The sequence below is a fragment of the Pollicipes pollicipes genome, unplaced genomic scaffold (assembly GCF_011947565.3).
Source record: "Pollicipes pollicipes isolate AB1234 unplaced genomic scaffold, Ppol_2.1 Scaffold_6138;HRSCAF=7277_pilon_pilon_pilon, whole genome shotgun sequence".
NCBI classification, from domain to species: domain Eukaryota; kingdom Metazoa; phylum Arthropoda; class Thecostraca; order Pollicipedomorpha; family Pollicipedidae; genus Pollicipes; species Pollicipes pollicipes.
In genome coordinates, this window is record NW_023596818.1 from 23,897,642 (window position 1) to 23,917,289 (window position 19,648).

A 19,648-nucleotide genomic window follows, 5' to 3' on the forward strand; every position below is an offset into this window, starting at 1 on the left:
GCGACCTCCACGAATACGGCAGCACTGAAGGGCAATCACCCTTTCAACAAGCTTTTCACTCTCGTCCAGAATAGTCACGGCCACTGGCCCTCACGCAGTGTCATGGCTAGTCAGGTCCGCTAGAGCGTTCTCAAACCCATGTTTTGCTGGCACGAACCTTACAGCCGTTATAAGAAATGGTGACACTGATTGCCCTATAACAGTTGTCCGTGTCAACAAATACCCTGCCGTCGTTGGCTCCCCGCTGATCTCCCTCCCCTCCCCCTCCGGCAGGTCGGAAGGGCGACTGCGAGCCACCGAGCTGGCACGTGCCGAGGCCGACAAAAAGCTGGCGGACGCGAACGCCCTGCTGAGCTCGCACGAGGTGGGTGGGAGTCGCAGCAGTGCCTTTGTGCCCGGCTAGGGCGGCCGGCTTTGTGAGTGCCGCCGGCCGCTGGCGTAAGCCGCTCGCCGTCGCCGGCCCCACTCTCCTCCATCTCCGCTCAGACACCAATTAGGTAATGCCGCGTCCGCCGCCCATGATAATCCCGGTGATGAAGTGGCGCGGCCGCGGCCGCCTGTCGATGCGCGCCTGGTTTACGGCCGGTCGGTGCGCCGCTGACGGGGCAAATCGCCTCGGGCGTTCCGGCGCCGGCCAGCGAGCGGCTGGGTCCACCGCGGGCGTTCCGGCGCCGGCCAGCGAGTGGCTGGAGCGGCTGGGTCCACCGCGGGCGTTCCGGCGCCGGCCAGCGAGCGGCTGGGTCCACCGCGGGTGGACCGGCGCCGGCCAGTGAGCGGCTGGAGCGGCTGGGTCCACCGCGGGCGTTCCGGCGCCGGCCAGCGAGCGGCTGGGTCCACCGCGGGTGGACCGGCGCCGGCCAGCGAGCGGCTGGAGCGGCTGGGTCCACCGCGGGCGTTCCGGCGTCGGCCAGCGAGCGGCTGGAGCGGCTGTGTCCACCACGGGCGTTCCGGCGTCGGCCAGCGAGCGGCTGGAGCGGCTGTGTCCACCACGGGCGTTCCGGCGTCGGCCAGCGAGCGGCTGGGGCGGCTGGGTCCACCGCGGGCGGACCGGCGCCGGCGCGGGGGCTCGTGCGGCATCGTCGCCGCCGCCGGGCGGATGGGCTGCTGGCTGCGCTCCAGAGTGGGTTGAGTCGCGTGTGTATGTGTGTGGGAAGGGGGGGGGGGCGAGACCACGCCATGTGGTGCGGGATTGTGTACTGTATGGAGGGGTCGTCGCCTCGGTGGCTGTCTGCTACTGTACGGAGGGGTTGGCACCTCGGTGTTATGTCTGCTACTGTACGGAGGGGTTGTCGCCTCGTTGGTGGCTGTCTGCTACTGTGCGAAAGGGTTGTCGCATCAGTGTTGGCTGTCTGCTACTGTACCGAGGGGTTGCCGCCTCGTTGGTGGCTGTCTGCTACTGTGCGGAGTGGTTGTCGCCTCAGTGTTGGCTGTCTGCTACTGTGCGAAAGGGTTGTCGCCTCAGTGTTGGCTGTCTGCTACTGTGCGAAAGGGTTGTCGCATCAGTGTTGGCTGTTTGCTACTGTACCGAGGGGTTGCCGCCTCGTTGGTGGCTGTCTGCTGCTGTGCGGAGTGGTTGTCGCCTCAGTGTTGGCTATCTGCTACTGTGCGAAAGGGTTGTCGCCTAAGTGTTGGCTGTCTGCTTCTGTGCGAAAGGGTTGTCGCCTCAGTGTTGGCTGTCTGCTACTGTACGGAGGGATTGCCGCCTCGTTGGTGGCTGTCTGCAACTGTACGGAGGGGTTGTCACCTCGGTGTTATGCCTGTTACTGTGCGGAGGGGTTGTCGCCTCGGTGTTGGCTGTCTGCTACTGTATGGAATGGTTGTCGCCTCGGTGTGGGCTGTTTGCTACTGTGCGGAGTGGTTGTCGCCTCGGTGTTGGCTGTCTGCTACTGTACGGAGGGGTTATTGTTGTCTCGGTGCTGACTGTCTGCTACTCGTGCAGCTGTGCTGCGCGATGGATGAACGGTCTTTGGTTGTTGCGTGCGCTGTGCACTCTTCCGGCGAATATTGTGATTTCTTCTGCTGACTAGCTGCTGGCGTGCTGTGCTTCGCTGTATGCATAGACGTGTTTCGCTGACACTTGTGTCTCGCACTGACAGGAGAAGGTATGACCTATTGTACTGACACGAGCTGTTCATAACGCGGCGCATGTCGCTGACTCCGAACTTGGCGGACCTCACATCAGACGTCTTGCTACTGAAATACTCTGCATTTTCCAGATTTTGTTTGCAGTTGGGAAACCGGTAGGTGCGACATTTCCCACGCTCATACAAACATTTGAACGGGCTCACCGTTTTCTACGAGCAGTGTCTTAGTGCCCCCCCCCCCCCCCCCCCCGTAGACATGAGTTGTGCTCTGACGCAGGATGTCCCGTTTGTCCATGGCCATGCACTCTGAATGGCATTGTCTGTCAGCGCGCCAGTGATACGCCTGACGCCGCTCCCTCGTCCCCAGACGGAGCGGCAGCAGCCGCTGGGCCAGATACACCTAACGCCGCCCCTCGTCCCCCGGACGGAGCGGCAGCAGCGGCTGGGCCAGATACACCTAACGCCGCCCCTCGTCCCCCAGACGGAGCGGCAGCAGTGGCTGGGCCAGATCCAGCAGCTGACGGCGCAGCTGGAGCGACTGCAAGCAGCACCGCCGCCGACAGAGGTACGGTCCACCTCGCGAACCACTGACGGCCGTCCGCCGCGCCGTGGCAGGGCGGCCGGGCGTTGCCGGGCCGGGCGGGCGGCGACGGGCTCTGGGGCCTGGCACCCTGCGCATGGAGCCGGGCAGCCGGAGGAGATAGCGAGCTGGTACTCTGAAGCAGGGTTGTCTCCCTCGGTCTTGCTAATTGGCGCTATGTAGGTGCTTTTGCAGTCATCTTGCGACCCCCCCCCCCCCCCCCCCTCTTCCCTCAGGTAAACTCCCCGTCAGCAGCAGCGGCGCAGTCAACGTCTGAGGATCCACAAACACACCATCCCGCCTCTAGTGTCACTCGTAATTTGCAGCCTTTCTCTCATAGGGTCCCAGCAGACAGCATTACCTACCGCATCAGCCAGTACACGCCTTTTCCATCCCGGCGTCGTGTCGGTACCAGCAGCATGGTCGATCTCTGTTGTGGGTATGACCACCTTCCCATTTTCCCGTACAAGTGTGGCTGCTGATGGTACCGCACCACAAGCCACCGCGCGCTCTCTCGACCGCTCCGGCGAGTGACGGCCGGCGGGGTGACGGGTGGTGGTTGGTGGTGACGGGTCGTGACGGATGATGACGGGTGTTGACGGATGGTGACCGGCGGTGACGGGTGGAAGCAAATGACGAAGAGCAGGGGCAGCGTCACGGATTTTGGGTTGGGGGCAGGATTTTCTAGGGGCCCTGCCGGACAAAATTGGGCCTCCTCACAGGGGGACCTCCCAGCTAGTGTCGCGTTTTAAGGGAGGGGCACCTAGAGCATGTGTCCTCACATCAAATTTTTATATGCATTATATATATATATATATATATATATATATATATATATATATATATATATATATATATATATATCCACTACACAAATACATGTCAACAATTTAAGGGTCCAGAAGGGGCCTTCTCATTATCCAGTAGAGGGTTTTGCTACCCTAAACAAGGTAAACTGTTCCAGAAAGGGCCTCCTGATGCATAGTGGGGCCTCCCGGTCCACAACAGAATCTTCCAACTCCCGAAAAGAACCTCTAAATCTAGCTGAGTGACCTCGTTATCCCAAAACAGGGCATCCTGATCCTAAACCACGGCCACCTGATGCATGGAAGGGTCCTCCTGTTCCAGAAATAGGGCCTCCTGAATAAAGAGAGTGCTTCCTAACCCAGACCAGGGGCCATGTAGTTCGTAGCGGGGGTCTTCGGAGCCAACAAAAAGGCCTCCTTAGCATAGTATTAGGCCCACTCATCTAGAACATGGGCTACCGTATTCATAAAGGTAGTTTCATGATTCAAAAACAGGCCCCTTGATGTAGAAAAGGTTCCTCTGAACCCGATGCAATACTCTCTAGTTTTATGGAGACCTCCTTGATGAGAATTTTGGAAATCTATGACTTACTACCATGCCTTGGGCTTAGAAAAAAGGGGCTTCCGAAAATTATGAGTGGGTCGAAATATACTCTTGCCCATCCGCCACCTCCCCCTGCTGCGCCGGCCCTGGTGACCGATGGTGGTAGGTGGCGACAGGTGGCGACGGATAGTGACGGGTGGTGACGGTGGTGACGATGGTAACGGGTGGTGACCGCTGGTGACTGCTGGCATTGTTTAGTGACCGGTACGGGAGAACGCATTACCTATTGATCGGTCTACTGCACTAGCGGCGAGCGGCGCCTGTCTACGCCGGCTAGAGGCACCTGTCTCCGCCGACTAGGGGTGGCTGTCTTCGCCGACAAACGGCGCTTGTCTCCGCCGACGAGCGGCGCCCTTCTCCGCTGACCAGCGGCGCCTGTCTCCGCCGATGAGCGGTGCCTGTCTCCGCCGACGGGCGGTGCCTGTCCCCGCCGTCAAGCCATGCCTGTCTCTGCCCGTCTCCGCTGACCAGCGGCGCCTGTCTCCGCCGACGGGCGGTGCCTGTCCCCGCCGCGCCACGCCCCTACTCCGCTGGCCAATTACGCCCGCTAATTGCGCCCCACGCGACGCCGGATCAGCCAAGGGAGACACGATGAAGACGGAGGGCCACTGCGACGGGAACGGCACGGCCGGCCGCGCCAACGGGACCGGCGCCAGCGCAAGGGGTGGATGCTGAGGCAATTGGCAAGCGGCGTCTGTGCAGGGCGTTGCGACCCGCTTTCAGCCCATGTCGCCGACGGATTGCGTGAGCTTACCAAGGCAGGGAGCGGAGGGGGCACCGTCGGCGCTGACGTCGCGCGAGCTGCTAGACAGGCGGCCGACATTTTTGGGAGCGGCGTTTCTGGCGCCCCTGTCCGATCTCGAGAGTGCGCTCAGCAGTTTGGCGAGAGCGGGCGGGCAGACCGGCGGGAACCGGTCGCGTAATCCGTAACCGGGCTGCGGAACAGGCTGCGAAGGCAGCTGCACACGCGCCGCCGCAGCAGTCGGCTCGCCCGGCGCTGGCGGTCGGCGCCGCCACTCCGCTGTCGCCGGAACTACGGCTGATCCGACTGAATGGAGTCATTCCGGGAAGCCTGACACTGCGGCGCCCCAAGCGCCAGACCGGTCTCCTCCGCGGACCGGCGGGATCATTTTGTGCGGGCGACAGCTGACAAATGTCCGGCGTATGGACGGAGGCGGCCGTAATAGGGCCCGCTCCGGCACGTGCGCCGTGCGCCGGACCTCTTTGTCCGTGGCTCGCCGGTCACAGGTCGCAGACATCGGCGAGGCCGCCCCTAGAGACAGGCAGCGGGCAGAGCGCGGCGGCGAGCTGGGGGATGTACCGGTTCCCAGTCTCCGAGCCGGGGCAGCGGCGCGGTGGCACGCGGCCGGCGGGCGCGCCGCTTTACGGCTGGCGGCGATGAGTGGTGCGGCCGGCTTGATTGGTCCCGATCGGCGGGGTTTGATGGCGGCGAACTCGGCCGTCAGAGCGGAGCTCAGCCTCTCGCCGTCACGGGCGCACCGGGCTCAAACGCTCCCGACCGAGAATCGCTCAGCGAGTGTGCGACACTCACGTCCGCGGAGTAATTTACATGTCGTCTTGAACCGGGTCATGCATTATTCATGGCCTTTCAAGGGACGACTGTCATGGAAATATGACGCTAGACGAGGCGTCTACTTGCTGCATTTGTGTCATTTGACGGTCAGCAGCCGAGAACTTAAGTTGTGTCCGCTTTTCGACTGCGGTCTTCGTCGCGCGTCGAAATAAATGACGCCTTTTCGAGCCCTCAGCATTTTCCGCCTGATAAGCGGCAGCACGCTGTTATGACGATTGTCTTCATGTTTAATTCACCGCCCGAGATTTACGACTGCCAGCGCGGAAAATGGGCGCCGCAGTCAATGCTAATATGCAACGATAGCTGGGGATGAGGCCACCGTCTTGGACGGAGCTGACTTCCGCCGTGTGACGCCTTGGACGAAGCTGACTTCCGGCATATCGCGCCACGGGCGGAGCTGACTTCCGGCATATTGCGCCGTGGGCGGAACTGACTATCGCCATATTGGACCGCGCATGGCCGAGACAAATCTGCGTGGTGTGCGAGGAAGTCTCTTTATGACGTCATCCAGTGCTGGCGGCCGCCGCGCAGTCGACGGAGGACAAAGGGACAAAGCGGAGACTGCGGGATCGATGCGGCAGCTGTCGGCTGAGAGAGCCGTGAGATTTTGGCCCGTCGTGACGGACATGCCCCTGGCGCCGCTGATTTGACGGGGACAGGTCGGAACACGCGCTCCGGTGCGCCGTTTTGGAGTTGGCCCCGGCGAAGAGGGCCGACAGGGAGCTCCGAGGCCACCTGATGGATTCTAATTAAGTTTAGAGGAGGGGAAGGGCTATTTTAATATGCTATCTTAATGACTTGCCTGATTGAATCGTCCTAGGCATGGCATCGCATATTACATCCAATAATGTTTGTTCTGTTTGAGGTTGAGTCATTAGTGGTTTAGAAGCGATGTCTTCCGCGTGTATTTGGGGACTCCGTCTGCGCTCAGTTGGTCACTGAGGCCGCTCTCATTGTTCTAGCCGGGGTCGCCGAGTCGTGCTGACCTGGAGGTCAAGGTCAGGGCGTTGGAGGCGGAGCAGACCGAGCGGGAGCGCCGCTCGGAGCGCTGGCTGGATGACATGGCTTACCAGATCGTGCAGGCGCTCTTCAAACAGAAGGTGAGAGACCGCCTGTCGCTTCCTGCTCAGACGCTACTCATTGGGCTGTATCACAATTCGTACCACAGCTTAGTCAGCTGTCTCGTACCGAGCTTCAGCAAACTAAGCTGTCTGACACTCGGTTCCGGCTGAGGCGCACCTCACTCAGTTCCAGCTGAGGTGCGCTTCACTCAGTTCCAGCTGAGGTGCGCTTCACTCAGTTCCAGCTGAGGTGCGCTTCACTCAGTTCCAGCTGAGGCGCGCCTCACTCAGTTCCAGCTGAGGTGCGCCTCACTCGGTTCCAGCTGAGGTGCGCCTCACTCGGTTCCAGATGACGCGCGCTTCACTGGGTTCCAGCTAAGTGTGTCTCACTCGGTTCCAGCTGAGGTACGCCTCACTCGGTTCCAGCCCTGCGGGTTATCTGGCGCTCACTTCCAGGTCACTTCGCTGCCTTGGACGCAGCCCAGGCTCCGCCACTGGCCCCACACAGCTGCGTCTCAGTTGTGTCTCGATTCCAGCGCATTTTTCTGCAATCCAATGGCCAGACTTCCTCGGCAACTTTCCTTGGGCCCTCTGTTGACCTGCATACAGGAGACAGGCCCCGCTAGAAAAACGCCACGTCCGGACCAAAGCAGCCATGCGTCACGACCACCGGTCAGGAGTTGAACGGCGCGACAGCTGGACGGCCGGGCTTATGCTGTGCTCCGCAGTGCCACAGTGCACTCGCGGCCAGTTTTACCGGCTGTGCGGCGATAGCATCGGCGGCGAATGCCGACTCGCCGTCTGAGGCATGCACACCGGTTTTGCCGATTCCTTTAACCGGCTTCATGTCCCGTGCGGGTTTTTTATGGAGTGCGATTGAGCAAACTGCCGTGACATGCTATGTGGCAAGACAACAAGCTACGGCGGCTAGACAAGTGCAGCTGACCGCCCAGTCGTCTGCCGCTGTGGCAACCATTCATAAATAACTAGACGTTGTCGGCAAATGTCGTACTTGCGCGTCCATGAGTGGCGTTGCTTAGAAAGTTTCAGCAGAAACCATCATGCTGTCATACATCCTAGAACGGATGACGCGAGTACCCGAGCCTGGTTAGCAAAGCCGAGTGTAAGGTTCGCAGAACGCTTAACTTTACTGGTTGAAGGTCATACACACCGCATTTTGGAATGCCTTCATTTTGACGTAATTGGCATACCCGATCTTGTCTTCACCCAATAAACTAGCTTTGTCTGCCAAAACTGGTCGGATGTTTGTCAGCGCCGTTTTTGAATGCCAGCCATTCCAGCATTGCTCAGCCAACCGGGGGGGGGGGGGGGGGGGGGGGGGTCCACCGCGGTAGCGGCAGCCCCCATGCCCGTTGGCGACTGCAGGCCCTCACGTGCATACCTCAGGATGTCAACCGGAGCGCTCCAGCATTACCTCGAGCCGCCTTTCCGGCAGATGCTGCAAAACGGCTTGGCGTACCTGCGTCGGCGCGTGCGTGAGCTGGAGCATGAGAACGCTGTGCTGTACTCGATGCTCGGCCGCGCGCCTGGGGGCGCGCCGGCGTCCCCGGCCGCCCACCCGACGGTCAGTGGCGCCGGCGTCTCGCGCTATCGGTCGGCGCCGCGGTTCCTCCGCTCGGGAGATACCGGAACGCGCGCGTTCTGCCGCGGCCTCCGCCTGCGGTTTCGGGCCCTGCAATTGTGGGCGATGGCTGGCCGCAAACTGAATAGTAACGGTCGGGCCAAACTGTGCTGTTTGGAGATGCTGCACTGCTGTCGCTGGCTCGTGGGTGGTTGTGGACGGAGCATTTCCTTTCCTCCCTGCATTTTCCGTTATTTTGCATTCTGTCGGCGGCAGTTTGCGTTCGGTGGCAATTAGCCCGCGTTTAATGACATGGAAACGCCCGCTGATGAGCTTATTTGTGGCGCGGCGTATTGTCACCGCCTTTGTTTTCCTCCCTCACGCCGACCTACCATCCGCTGTTGCAGACACCGACGGCACCTTCAGGCGTCGGCTCAGCTGACGACGGTCAGCTGACGATGATGTGTGCGAAGGTGCGGCGCGTTCTCGAAGAGCACTACAGTGCGTCGACGAGCTCGCAGGCTGCGCCAGTGTCCAGCCCGCCGCACTGGTCTCAGTTCGACTCGCTCCTCACAGATGGCGATATACCCGCCGCTTGCCTCGCCTGTGCTAGTCACACTTGTGATAGTGGCTGCCGGCTGCAGCAGCCTCTCTGGACAGCCGATCGGACTCCCGCACTGCATGCCGCGGCGACCGGAACAAGCTGCAGTTCTGTGGGCGGCCACCAGAGTGCGCCGTTGGCGGGCGGTGCCGACAGTGGGATTATGCGTCGCCTCTGTGAGGTGGCGGACTCAGCGAGCGCCGCTCAGCGCAGCCTCAGCAGGCTCGGGTCGGAACAGTGCACAGTGCCGCGGGTGTACCAGGCCAAACCTGAAAGGGTGGCGACGTCCCACTTGTCGAGCGCCTTGACCGACTCTGAAAAATGCGCCACTCTAGGCGTGCTGCCGCTGGAGCCGGACCTTCCGCCGGTGCCGTCCAACCTGTTTCCACTGCCGGGTGTGGTCTTCTCCAAGGCGTCGGCCGAGCAGCAGCCGCCGCCAGCGTTGCCGGCGGCGGCTGCGCGAGCCAGCTCCTGTCCCCCGAGCGCCGGCAGTCCGGCGGCGCGCGACGACTCGCGGCGCGAGGAGGGGCGCGACGAGGGCTACTCCACCATGTCGAGCGACGTGCAGGCGAATGTGTCGGCCGACTCGGGCGTGTCGACGGCCAGCACCGAGCCGCCGGCCGACCCCGAACCGGGCACGGCGCGCCGGCCGCGCTTGGAGGACGTGCGTGAGGTGCAAGAGGAGGAGGGGCGCACCTCCTGCCTGGAACAGGAGCGCCCCGCCTCGGCCAGCTCCAGCGACAGCGAGGACATGCGGTGTCTGGTGGAAGCGCTGCGCCAGTCGCTGCGGCCGGGCCGGCGCCCGGCGCTGCTGACCGACCGCCGGCTGGGACCGGACGTGCTGTACCTGCCGCTGGCCGGCCCGGCGCGTCACAGCTGCCTGGTGCCGGCGCGACCGCGGCCCGTCCACCGCTGCCGCTCCGACTCGCGGCTCTGCGTGAAGCGCTGGGCGCCCGAGCCGGCGGCGCCGCCCTGGGACGGCGGGGCGCCCGAGCGCTCCTCGTCGACGCTCGAGATCGGTGCCACCTCGACGCTGGACACGCGCCGCACGGCGTCGCTGCGGCGAGCCGCTGGCGAGGCGTGCCTGGAGCGGGCGTCGGCGGCCGGCGCGACGCCGCTGCCCTCGCCCGTCTTCGTGCCGGCGGCGCTGCCGTGGCGCGACGACTGCTCCGAGCTCTGGCGCAACTGCTTCAGCCTGGAGGCGGCCGAGCTGGAGGACTGGAGCCTGCACCTGTCCGCCGAGGAGCTGCGCTCGGAGGTCACCGATGAGACAGGCGGCAGCGAGCGGCTGGCCGACAGCAGCGACTACAGCCGGGTCGGCTCCTTCCCCAACATCCAGGAGGCCATTCTGGAGCTGGAGGAGGACGCCAGCGAGTGCCTGTGGAACAACGCCAGCTACATGTGCCAGCAGCCGGTGGCGCTGCCCGCCTGGCCGTACGGTAATGTTCCGGATCAACTGTCACTGCCGTCGCCCTCAGGCGACCCCAGGATCAGCTGGTCCAGCTCCGAACAGCTCAACTTCATTGACGTCAAGGACACGATTCTAGACTTCAACGACAAGAACGACATAAAAAGCACCGAATGTTATGGCACGTTTGAGGCGTTGAATGGCAGGCTGGACGCAAACCGCAACTCAAACGGCAGCGACGCCATGTCGTGCGTCAGCGTCGTCTCGGAGGACGAGCGGGCCGAGAGCTTAGAGACGGACTTCACCCGCGACTTTTACCGCCTCGTCAAGTACGAGAGCTCCAAGAGTCTGGCGCTGTCGGAGGCCTCGGCGAAGGGAGACGACGAGCCGGCGGCGTCCTCGGCCGACCGGGAGATGGCACTGACGTCCATGCTGAGCTTTATCACCGAGCAGCAGCGCTACATCGAGGAGCGTGAGAGTCAGGACGCGGCGCAGGCCACGGCGCACGAGCCCAATACCAGCACCGACTCGGACTCAACCTCGTGCGCCGGCATGGACCGCTCCTCCTCGTCGGCCGCGTCCGTCGTCGCCGCGCCGGTCGTGGCGGCCGCCTCGCCGGCGCCGGCGGAGCGGCCGTGCGCCGACCGGGGAGTCGTCGCCGCGTCGGTCGTGGCGGTCCGCCTCGCCGGCACCGGCGGAGCGGCCGTGCGCCGACCGGGGCGTCCTCGACGCGTCGATCGAGCTGGCGAAGCTGGCGCAGCGGTGCAGCGCCGAGCGGGACACGGTGCCCGCTTCGGGGTCTGAGCCGAAGTCTGGCGATGATGTGGCGAGCGGCGCGCCCGCCGTGATTGTGTACCGCGCCGAGATCTCCACCAACCACAAGGAGTACACGCCGCCTGTGGAGGGGCCGCCACCCGCGGCGGAGGGCAAACGGGGTGGTGACCGTGGCGGCAGCGGCGCGGCTGTCAAGACCGCGCGCGAGACCGCCGACACGGCGCCGACGAACGCTTCAAGGCTGCCGAAGCCGGGCATCCCGCGCAGTCCGCTGATTGGTAAGCGGAAGCACTCTTCCACAAACAACATACCTCGTGTCCGTCCGCCCTCCTCCCCGAAAGTGTCGGCGCGGCTAAAGCGGGACGCGGTGCGGCCGGCGCCCGAGCCGGCGCCGGCCGCGCCGGCCGCGCCGCCGGCCAAGTCGGCACTGCCCTCGCCGAAGCTGCTGCGCCGCCTGCACGCGTCGCCGGCCCAGGTCGGCGGTCGCAGCATCTCCGAATCGGCCATCGTGCGCAGTCATCGGCGCGCCGAGCCAGCGCCGGCACCGACGCCGGTGCCCACGCGGCCCGACAGCCCGCAGCGGCGCGGCGGCGCGCAGTCAGCGCCGGCGCGCACGCCACCGTCGCGCGCCGCCGCCGCGCCGGCCCGGCTCGGCTCGCGCATCCCGCGTCTTCGCGGCTCGCGCTCGACCGACTCGCGCGAGGCGGCCGGCGCGCGTGCCGAGCTGGTGCGCGCCGTCAGCGAGCCGGCCGAGATCGCGGACGCGTGCCGCGCCCCGGCGAGTCCGCTGATCGTCTCCGAGGGCGACGTGACTAGCTTCCACCGGCGCGCCACCAGCCGCCAGCTGCTGGACGAGCTGAAGCGCCTGTCGGCGCGCGAGGTGCAGGAGGCGCCGCCGCCGCCCGAGCCGCGCCATCGCCGCGAGGGCTCCGACACCGGCTGGGTGCGTCTTGACCGGCCGGTGGACCTGCGCGACTTACAGGTGAGGTCGGCCGCGTGGCTTCTGCGACCCAGCAAGCCGCTGCCGCTTGCTGGGTGTGGCGTGCCAGTGCGGTCGGCGGGATTCAATTAGGCATGACGGCACAAATAAAGACGGGCTGTTCGCAATCAGGCTGAAAGTGCATCCTGTCGTGGATCTGACTTGTCGTGGACGCCGTGGAGAAAGTGCGATGCCTAAGTGATAAACCCTGCCGTCGTAGTCCTGTGCACGACACTGCCACTGGTCATGTCGGGCCACTTTTACTTTGCCAAGTTAGGCCCGGGATGTCTAGCGAGATTTGAAATCGGACGCGTTGGACCCGTCCGTACAAGGATAGCTCAGACATGACAACAGGATTTGGGCCTGGCCATCTAAATGACTGAGCTTCACAACTCATCCTGCTGTGACGTTTAAGGACTGCAGACGTGGGCGCGGGCGTGCATATTTTGTTTGTATTTGGGCCTGCAGGGACGCTAGCTGAAACTAGCCATTGACCCAAGCCGTCGATGGGGATCCGCACAAAGTTTCAATGTCATATCGACTTATAGACGCTTCCATTAATAATGCAAGTTACTATGTTGTTTTGATTTGCCATAGCGGAACTCCAGAACGATGTCTGCATGTTTTTTTTTAAAATTCGCCAGCAGATGTACGAGTCTGCCAACGGGCCGACAGAGGCCACAGGCAGTCGGCTCCTCTCTCCCTCGCTGACTGTTCACGAGGCAGCGATGTGTGCGGGGGTGTCGCGGTGGCAGCGGGACAGATGACTGCGTACACCGGAATCCTTGCGCTTGTATCACTCTGTTGGTAGTGGCAACCCTGCTGGTTCAGCGGTTATCCCCGAAATCATCGTTTGGCCGTCTTAGAGCGCCAATATTCCCGCGCCCCCCGCCCCGATCACCCCAGCTGAAATCGCGGTGCCGCGCTGGGCTGCGGGTAACGGGCCCGACCGGCCCGGCTCGAGCTGACCAACGCCCGGTCCTCGCAGGCTCGGTCGAAGATGTATGACGTCATGCTGGCGGCGCGCGACTCCTCCGATTCGTCCTCGTCGGACAGCGAGAGTGACGTCACGCCGCGGACAGCCAGCGAGTATCAGCACCTCAAGTGGGTGCACCAGGCACGCAGAAGAAAGCAAGGTGGGTGGTGGGGTTCCGATCGGAAATGTGTTTACCGTTTTGTCCTTATCCGTTCATGTAAGCAATTTTTATTGGAAATTGTAATTAAAAGCATCTATCTCTCATTTCTCCTGATTACTGTGAGAGGAAGAGTTGAGAAGTACTGTCTCTTCTCCTGTTTTCATAGCGGTTCAGTGATAATCATTATCATGTTGGTGGACCTTGGTGCTGCTGTGACATTGGTGCGGTGCTTTGTCGGCGTCAGGTTTGGTGGCGCACGACATGAGAGTTGCTAAAATCGAGTGGTCAGACAACGTCGCGAAGCGTGATGCTCGAAAACTTATGAGAGAAAAGCTGATCGTCAGTGGGGCGGGCTTTTCGTGGTGTGCGCGTGCCGACCTCCGCATACCGTTCCCGCGCATGTCGCCTCCACGAAATGGTGTGACCAATCCGCGATGTTTCCAGTCTCACGGCGAAAAGATGGAGCCATTCGCTACACCCCTGTCTTCCGTCCACCAATCATCAACCGGCCAGAGTTCTTCTTCCGCTACGGACCCCAGGAACGCGAGGCGTTGGCCAGGTTCGACTTCCTGGACCGGCTTCCGAGCTGGTCGGCCGGCGAGGGCGCGGCCGGCAGCCGGTGATGGCTGTGACTGCCGTCCTGCACGCCCCACCCACACAGCCCCCCCCCCCCCCCCCCGCCTCAGCTCCGGAGCCGAAACGGACCGGGCCGCCACTAGTACAATAGAGGGAGAGCGCGAGAGGCGAGAGTGAACCAGCCGTACACGTGAGCACACAAATATTCACACTTTCCCGTACCTAAGCATGTTTTGATAGCAATTTAAATAACGTCGCGTCGGGGGAGTGCAGTCAGCTGGCCCAAGATGGCTGCGCCCTATGGCGCATGTACGCGTGCGAGGGAGCCGGTGCGGGCTCGAGGGACTACCTAACCCCAGCGGCCATGCTGTGTACTGTGCACGTGATGCAGTGAGTCTCGAGATTCCCGGTTTTGAAGATATGAGCCTGTAGCGAGTCAGCAATACATAATGACATGTAACGCTCGTCTTGTGTTACCGTTACCCATGCAAACAATCTGCGCGACCTCGCGATTGCAATCTGCTGTAAAGGATTGAAGACGCTGTTTGATGGGTTTGCCATATTTCGTGCTGTCATATTAAAACTGTTGGGGCTTTAAATTAGCCGTTTACCACCAGAATCAGCAGCTGAAAAAGGCTTGAGTCTCGTCGAGGCCATGTATCAGGCCATCCGCATTAATGGTCTTACTACGCTACGCACCGCAGGATATCTTAAACCGATTTGCCGCGGTTGTCGCACGCCTGGCGCACATCACCGACAAAGATAGCCTGCGGCGCTCGGCATCCGACGTGGAATAGGTCGTAATGCGTTCCGAAAAAGGTCAACTAACTCGTGAGATAATTGCACGCAGACAGCGCCCTCACCGCGCGTTTACAGCAACGCCTGGGCACGCTCTTTTCCGCACGCACGCTCACAGTAACGTTACGCCAAAACAGACAGACACACACACGCGCGCGCGCGCGCGAGCGTGCGTGCACGCACGCACGCACGCAGCACGCACACCGCAGCGTGAATGAAAGTCACCTACAGTTTTCTCCATAGATCTTACGGAAGAAGTTGAGACCAGGTATTAGTAGCACGTAAGAAATAAGACGAGGCATCGACATCACGGAGAAATTATGACGACGTATTAGTGTCACGGGTGGAATAATTGTTCACACGACCTTCTTCGCATGGCGTGTCACGTTGCCCATCGCCTGGCGGAGACCGCTTGCAGCTTGAAATGTGGTTTCGCCTCACTGGGTGAACAGAAGGAAGCGAAGCGGAACAGACAGGGAGGGTAGTCAGTCACGTAGTCAGCCCAGCCATGAGTAGGCCGGTACCCGCCCCAAGAACAACTCCCGAAAACACGCCGGACAGGTGCGGGGCTGTTGGTGGTCCGCCGTCATTCACGAAAAATGCACCGCCTACTGTACTTCATTTATTTATTCAGGGCTAAGCTGTGAAAATAAAATATAGGCATAGCAGCCCCTCTGTCGTATCACACAGTTTTAAGTGCTGAACCCAAGCAGGACAGAACCGCGACATTCCCAGCACAGCTCAAGTAACAGACTGACGATATACTCGCAAAACTACAAACCGTTTACGGCTCCAACAGCAGCACCAGATACCCAGTCATAACAATATCCAAGGGCAGGCTCATGGGGATTGAAACAACGCATCAAACACACGTCCAACGCTATGTTCATAACTCTCACTACAACACAGAGAAGGCACGCATCTTCAACATGTGCGAGGCGCACCTTTTCGCACGATTCACCTAGCACTCCAAAGGACGTGACGAATGTACTGAACAGATTGCACCTGTGCGGGTGTCAACTCGTCTCAGCAGCGCCGGGGAACACCCAGCGCCACAAGGGCCATGACGGCGCGCCATCCGATACCGCACGGGCTCGAGACGCGCGCGGTCACCGCCAACACGGCGCCGGCGTCCGGCTATCACAGACGGCAGCCGAGCCGTCGCCGGAGCAGGCGACTCGGCCAGCACCACCCGCGGCGCGCCTCCGACCGCCAGGACAGCACGCCGGCGGCGGCGGCAGCGCTGGCGTCACCGAAGCGAGCGCGCCACCCGGGCCATGCTGTGGCATGAGGGTTGCCAACGGGGGCAACGCAGCGTCAAGGGGGCAGCGACGACGGCTCCCAAGCGCGTGCGTCATCCCAGCTCTGCGCGTCTCGCGGGTCGTCACAGGGGCGACGTGCCGCCGTCCCCGGATGAATGACGTCATCGTCCCGACAGCAATAATGAAGCCTCGTCAGCGGCAGCGCGGTCCGACCGGTGTCGTGTCCCGGCTATCCTCAAGCGGCGACAGCGCCGCCACGCCAGCGACGCGCCTACTTGATCCTGGCCAGCTGAGCCGGCTCGGCCGCCAACAGGCTGAGGATGAACGGCCCCTCCTGGCCGGGCATGTACGTGCTGGGCACGATGTTGTACGTGCCGCGTGGCACGTTCTCCAGCGCCAACACGACGAAACCAGAGCGGTACGAGCCCGAGCTCTGGCGGCGGAAGTAGCCCGGCGACTCTGGGTTGGCCTCCACGCACGTGATGTCCACACCCATCTGAGAGTGGATGTGAGAATGGGTGAGAATGAGGCAAGATATTGTATGGGGTTCTGCGGCGAACAGCGAGAGAGGTTGGCTCCGTACTAAAACCACGGCGCTGCACACGCTACATGCACAGTACGTATTCGTGTTTGACAGCAACTGGCGCTTATGCCAATGCAATTAATTCATGACACCTTACGGTTTTGATACCGATCCTTTCGTCAACACAATTAAATGCTTTAAGATATGTGAAAAAGATTCAGAACAACTAATAGTTGCGTTACAATATAAGCCGTACAGCCTGACCAGAAACAATAAACCAGAGCGGGTTCAACAGCCGAACCATTCCGTCATTTCTTTATCCATCAGCTGGGCGCGAACAGACCATTTGGGCAGCGCGACTAAGCGTCCGTCGGGCCCGGCCGCGCGAGCGTACCTGGTAAACGCGCGGCCCCTTCAGCTGGAGCGTGAGGCTGGCCGCGGCCGGCAGGCGCAGCTGGTACACCGGGTTGTTGGGGTAGGTGTGTGGGTGGTTGGTGCAGCCGCCGGCAGTCACGCCCCGCCACTCGCCCGTCACCTGGGGCAGCGCCGTCATCCGTCACCCGTCACTCGTCACGCAAGACGCCCACACAACGCGCCGACAGCCGCACGCCTGACGAGACAAGCGGAGAGACAACCACGCCACCTCACTGCGGTGACCCGAGGTCCGCAGACTTCTCGCCTTAGCCTTCTCACCAGTATTGTGGAGCATCTTGATACCGCTATGTGGCGCACTAACACGGCCAGTCTGACCCCGTCGCCAGCCGTGACTTGGACGAAACCATGGAGCGTCCACGTCAGCTCTGTATCAATCTTTTTGCGCGGTCTTGTCGCACCTTCTGCCCATCGTGCGAACGGCGGTAGACCGACGCTTTACCACCCGAACTCCTGGGGACAGCACCGTTCTTTGCACCAAGTGATTCTTACCAACACATCATCGTGCACGAGGTCGAACATTTGTAAGGCTGATACGGTGCAAAGGAGGTGAATTGATGCCATTTATCAACCAGCAACACCCACAAAACATGTCTACATGTGCTACGAAAGTTTCGCCTCTTACCGAATGCTGGGTGGGTAGGTACGGGACCCCTCTTCAAGGAGAAGGCGCTGGCGCTGTATGCCCCGCAGCGTGTAGTGGATGGTGTTGAGCTTCTCGTAATGCGCGATGACGAGGTGAAGGTGTAATGCTGGCCTCTTCAGCGTCAGCTTGCAGAGGTAGTGGGCGGCGAGTTGATGCGCCCGCCCTCCATGTACGGCTCGGGCTCGTCTGCAGCGTCAGGTGGGCGTAGTCACGCCGGACGGTGCCGGCGCCGGCGGCGGCGGACCCGCGGTCGTAGCCCCCGGACGAGCTGCGCGGGCCGCCGCGCAGCGCCACAAAACATCAAAAGATGCCACCGGAATGCACTGCTCGATCACCCATACCACCTCGATTTTCCAATAGCCGCAGGAGACCTCGAGTGTCCTGTCGACCCCCGTTCAGCGGCGGCGCGACGCCTGTTGCTCCCGCCTCGGCCCGACTCGATTCACGGGGTCCGACCCTGTCCGAATCAACTCACTGGGGTAGAAGACTCTGCGGCCGTCGGTGCGGTAGACGGCCACGGTAATGTACTCCTTGTTGTTGCGGAAGTCCTCGATCTCGGTGATGTGGCGGCTCAGCAGCACCCAGACCACGGTGGGGCCGCGCACCTGGCCACACACAGTCAGGTCAGTACGGGTCACGGCCGGGCCAGTGTGGGGTCGCAAACAGGACAGTGTGAGGTCACACAGGTCAGTGTGGGGTCATATTCAGGTCAATGTGGGGTCAGACAGATCAGTGTGGGGTCACAGTCAGGTCAGAGTAAGGTCACAGGTTAGTGTGGTGTCGACAAGCCAGTATGGGGTCACAGACAGGTCAGTGTGGGTCACATACAGGTCAATGTGGGGTCAGACAGATCAGTGTGGGGCCACACAGGTCAGAGTGGGGGTCTATCAAAGGTCTATGTGGGGTCAAGTACAGACCAGTATGGGGTCACATTAGTCAGTGTGAGGTCACACACAGGTCAGTGTAGGGTCACATACACATCAGTGCAGAGTCAGACATCAGTGTGGGGTCGCAGATGGGTCAGAGTGAGGTCGCATACAGATCGGAGTGGTGTCCATCACAGGTCAGTATGGGGTCACAGGTCAAGGTGAGGTTAAAAAAGACAAACAAGACTGCATGGGTCGTTTTAAACGATGTCACGCATTAGACGCGACATAGATATTAGGCGTTCCAACATTTATTTCGTTGATCAGTTGCTGCAACTGGGAATAGTTACTGTGCGCACGCAACCACAGTGTGATTTTGCGATGGCACAGCTCCAGATAAGCACAAATCTGACAAGATGTGATGATCGTCCGACATATACGGCCACCTAAGCGGCAGCGACAGACGAGTCCTGGACGCCAGCTCACCTCCAGACGGTACTGCGGGTTTTCTCCGATGTTGTACATGTCCCGGATGGGTCCGAGGCCGGCCAGCCACGTCCTGCAAAGCCACATGCCTCCAGTGACTGCGACGCCGCCGCGCTTATCGGTACCAAGTACGGACTCGGGACCGCCCAGGACTGCCAATACGCGCCGCTGGCCGTACAACGAACCAGTAAGGCAGGCTCGGGGGGGGGGGGGGGGTATACACACCACTTCTAGTAGGCGTAGCAGCTGGCGCGAGCTGCTGACCGCTGCCCCCCCCCCCCCACCCCCCACCCCAGGGCCAAGGCAGCAGGCGTGCCAGGCGACTGATCAAGGGGAGGCCAGGAGGCGTCCCGCCGTCCTCCGGCAACACCCTCTCACTCACTGGTGGTGGGCGAACGTGTGCGAGAACACCTGAGGGTTCCAGCTCATGTAGAACACGTCGAAGAAGCGCACGAGACTCTCGTAGTCGATCCAGAACACGCCGTTGTCGAACTGCTGCGCCGACTGCGGGTCGTAGCTGAGCGCTTGGCGCAGCGCCGGTGTCCAGTGGCGCTGGTCCATCTCCGAGTAGTTGCCCTTCCAGCGCAGGTGCGACCACGGGTTCTTCAGCAGCAGCAGCCGCTTGCCCTGCCGGCGTCGGAGTGCTACTGCTGGTGGGTCGGGTCAGCGCAGCGGCGCGCCACCGTGCCGACGCCCAGTGAGACCGACGCTTGTCAGAAGCGTTCAGAACCTGAACTGCCCCGCCGTGTGCCGCCGTCAGAGACTGAACTCTAGTGGAAACGCACGGCAAGCATCGGCGGAACTTATTGGAGACTTTTTAAGGCGTACAACAAACGAAACTTAAATACGC

General features: G+C 61.7%; 2 protein-coding genes across 2 annotated transcripts in view; one reads left to right on the forward strand and one right to left on the reverse strand.

The window, feature by feature from the left end:
* LOC119105485 (uncharacterized) overlaps positions 1-14,246 on the forward strand; it is a 59,724-nt gene extending 45,478 nt beyond the window's left edge. The window contains exons 5-14 of the mRNA XM_037228952.1: positions 274-364; positions 2,566-2,649; positions 6,631-6,768; positions 8,186-8,314; positions 8,719-9,777; positions 9,856-10,911; positions 11,021-11,461; positions 11,816-12,076; positions 13,062-13,209; positions 13,654-14,246. Of these exons, the coding sequence (XP_037084847.1) occupies positions 274-364; positions 2,566-2,649; positions 6,631-6,768; positions 8,186-8,314; positions 8,719-9,777; positions 9,856-10,911; positions 11,021-11,461; positions 11,816-12,076; positions 13,062-13,209; positions 13,654-13,832 (3,586 nt within the window). The 3' untranslated portion in view covers positions 13,833-14,246. The remainder of the gene's footprint in view (positions 1-273; positions 365-2,565; positions 2,650-6,630; positions 6,769-8,185; positions 8,315-8,718; positions 9,778-9,855; positions 10,912-11,020; positions 11,462-11,815; positions 12,077-13,061; positions 13,210-13,653) is intronic.
* Positions 14,247-15,200: 954 nt separating this feature from the next.
* LOC119105486 (calpain-7-like) overlaps positions 15,201-19,648 on the reverse strand; it is a 9,048-nt gene continuing 4,600 nt past the window's right edge. Inside the window, 8 exon segments of the mRNA XM_037228953.1 lie at positions 15,201-16,341; positions 16,763-16,903; positions 17,426-17,456; positions 17,492-17,586; positions 17,589-17,632; positions 17,922-18,051; positions 18,799-18,871; positions 19,181-19,425. Of these exon segments, the coding sequence (XP_037084848.1) occupies positions 16,117-16,341; positions 16,763-16,903; positions 17,426-17,456; positions 17,492-17,586; positions 17,589-17,632; positions 17,922-18,051; positions 18,799-18,871; positions 19,181-19,425 (984 nt within the window). The 3' untranslated portion in view covers positions 15,201-16,116.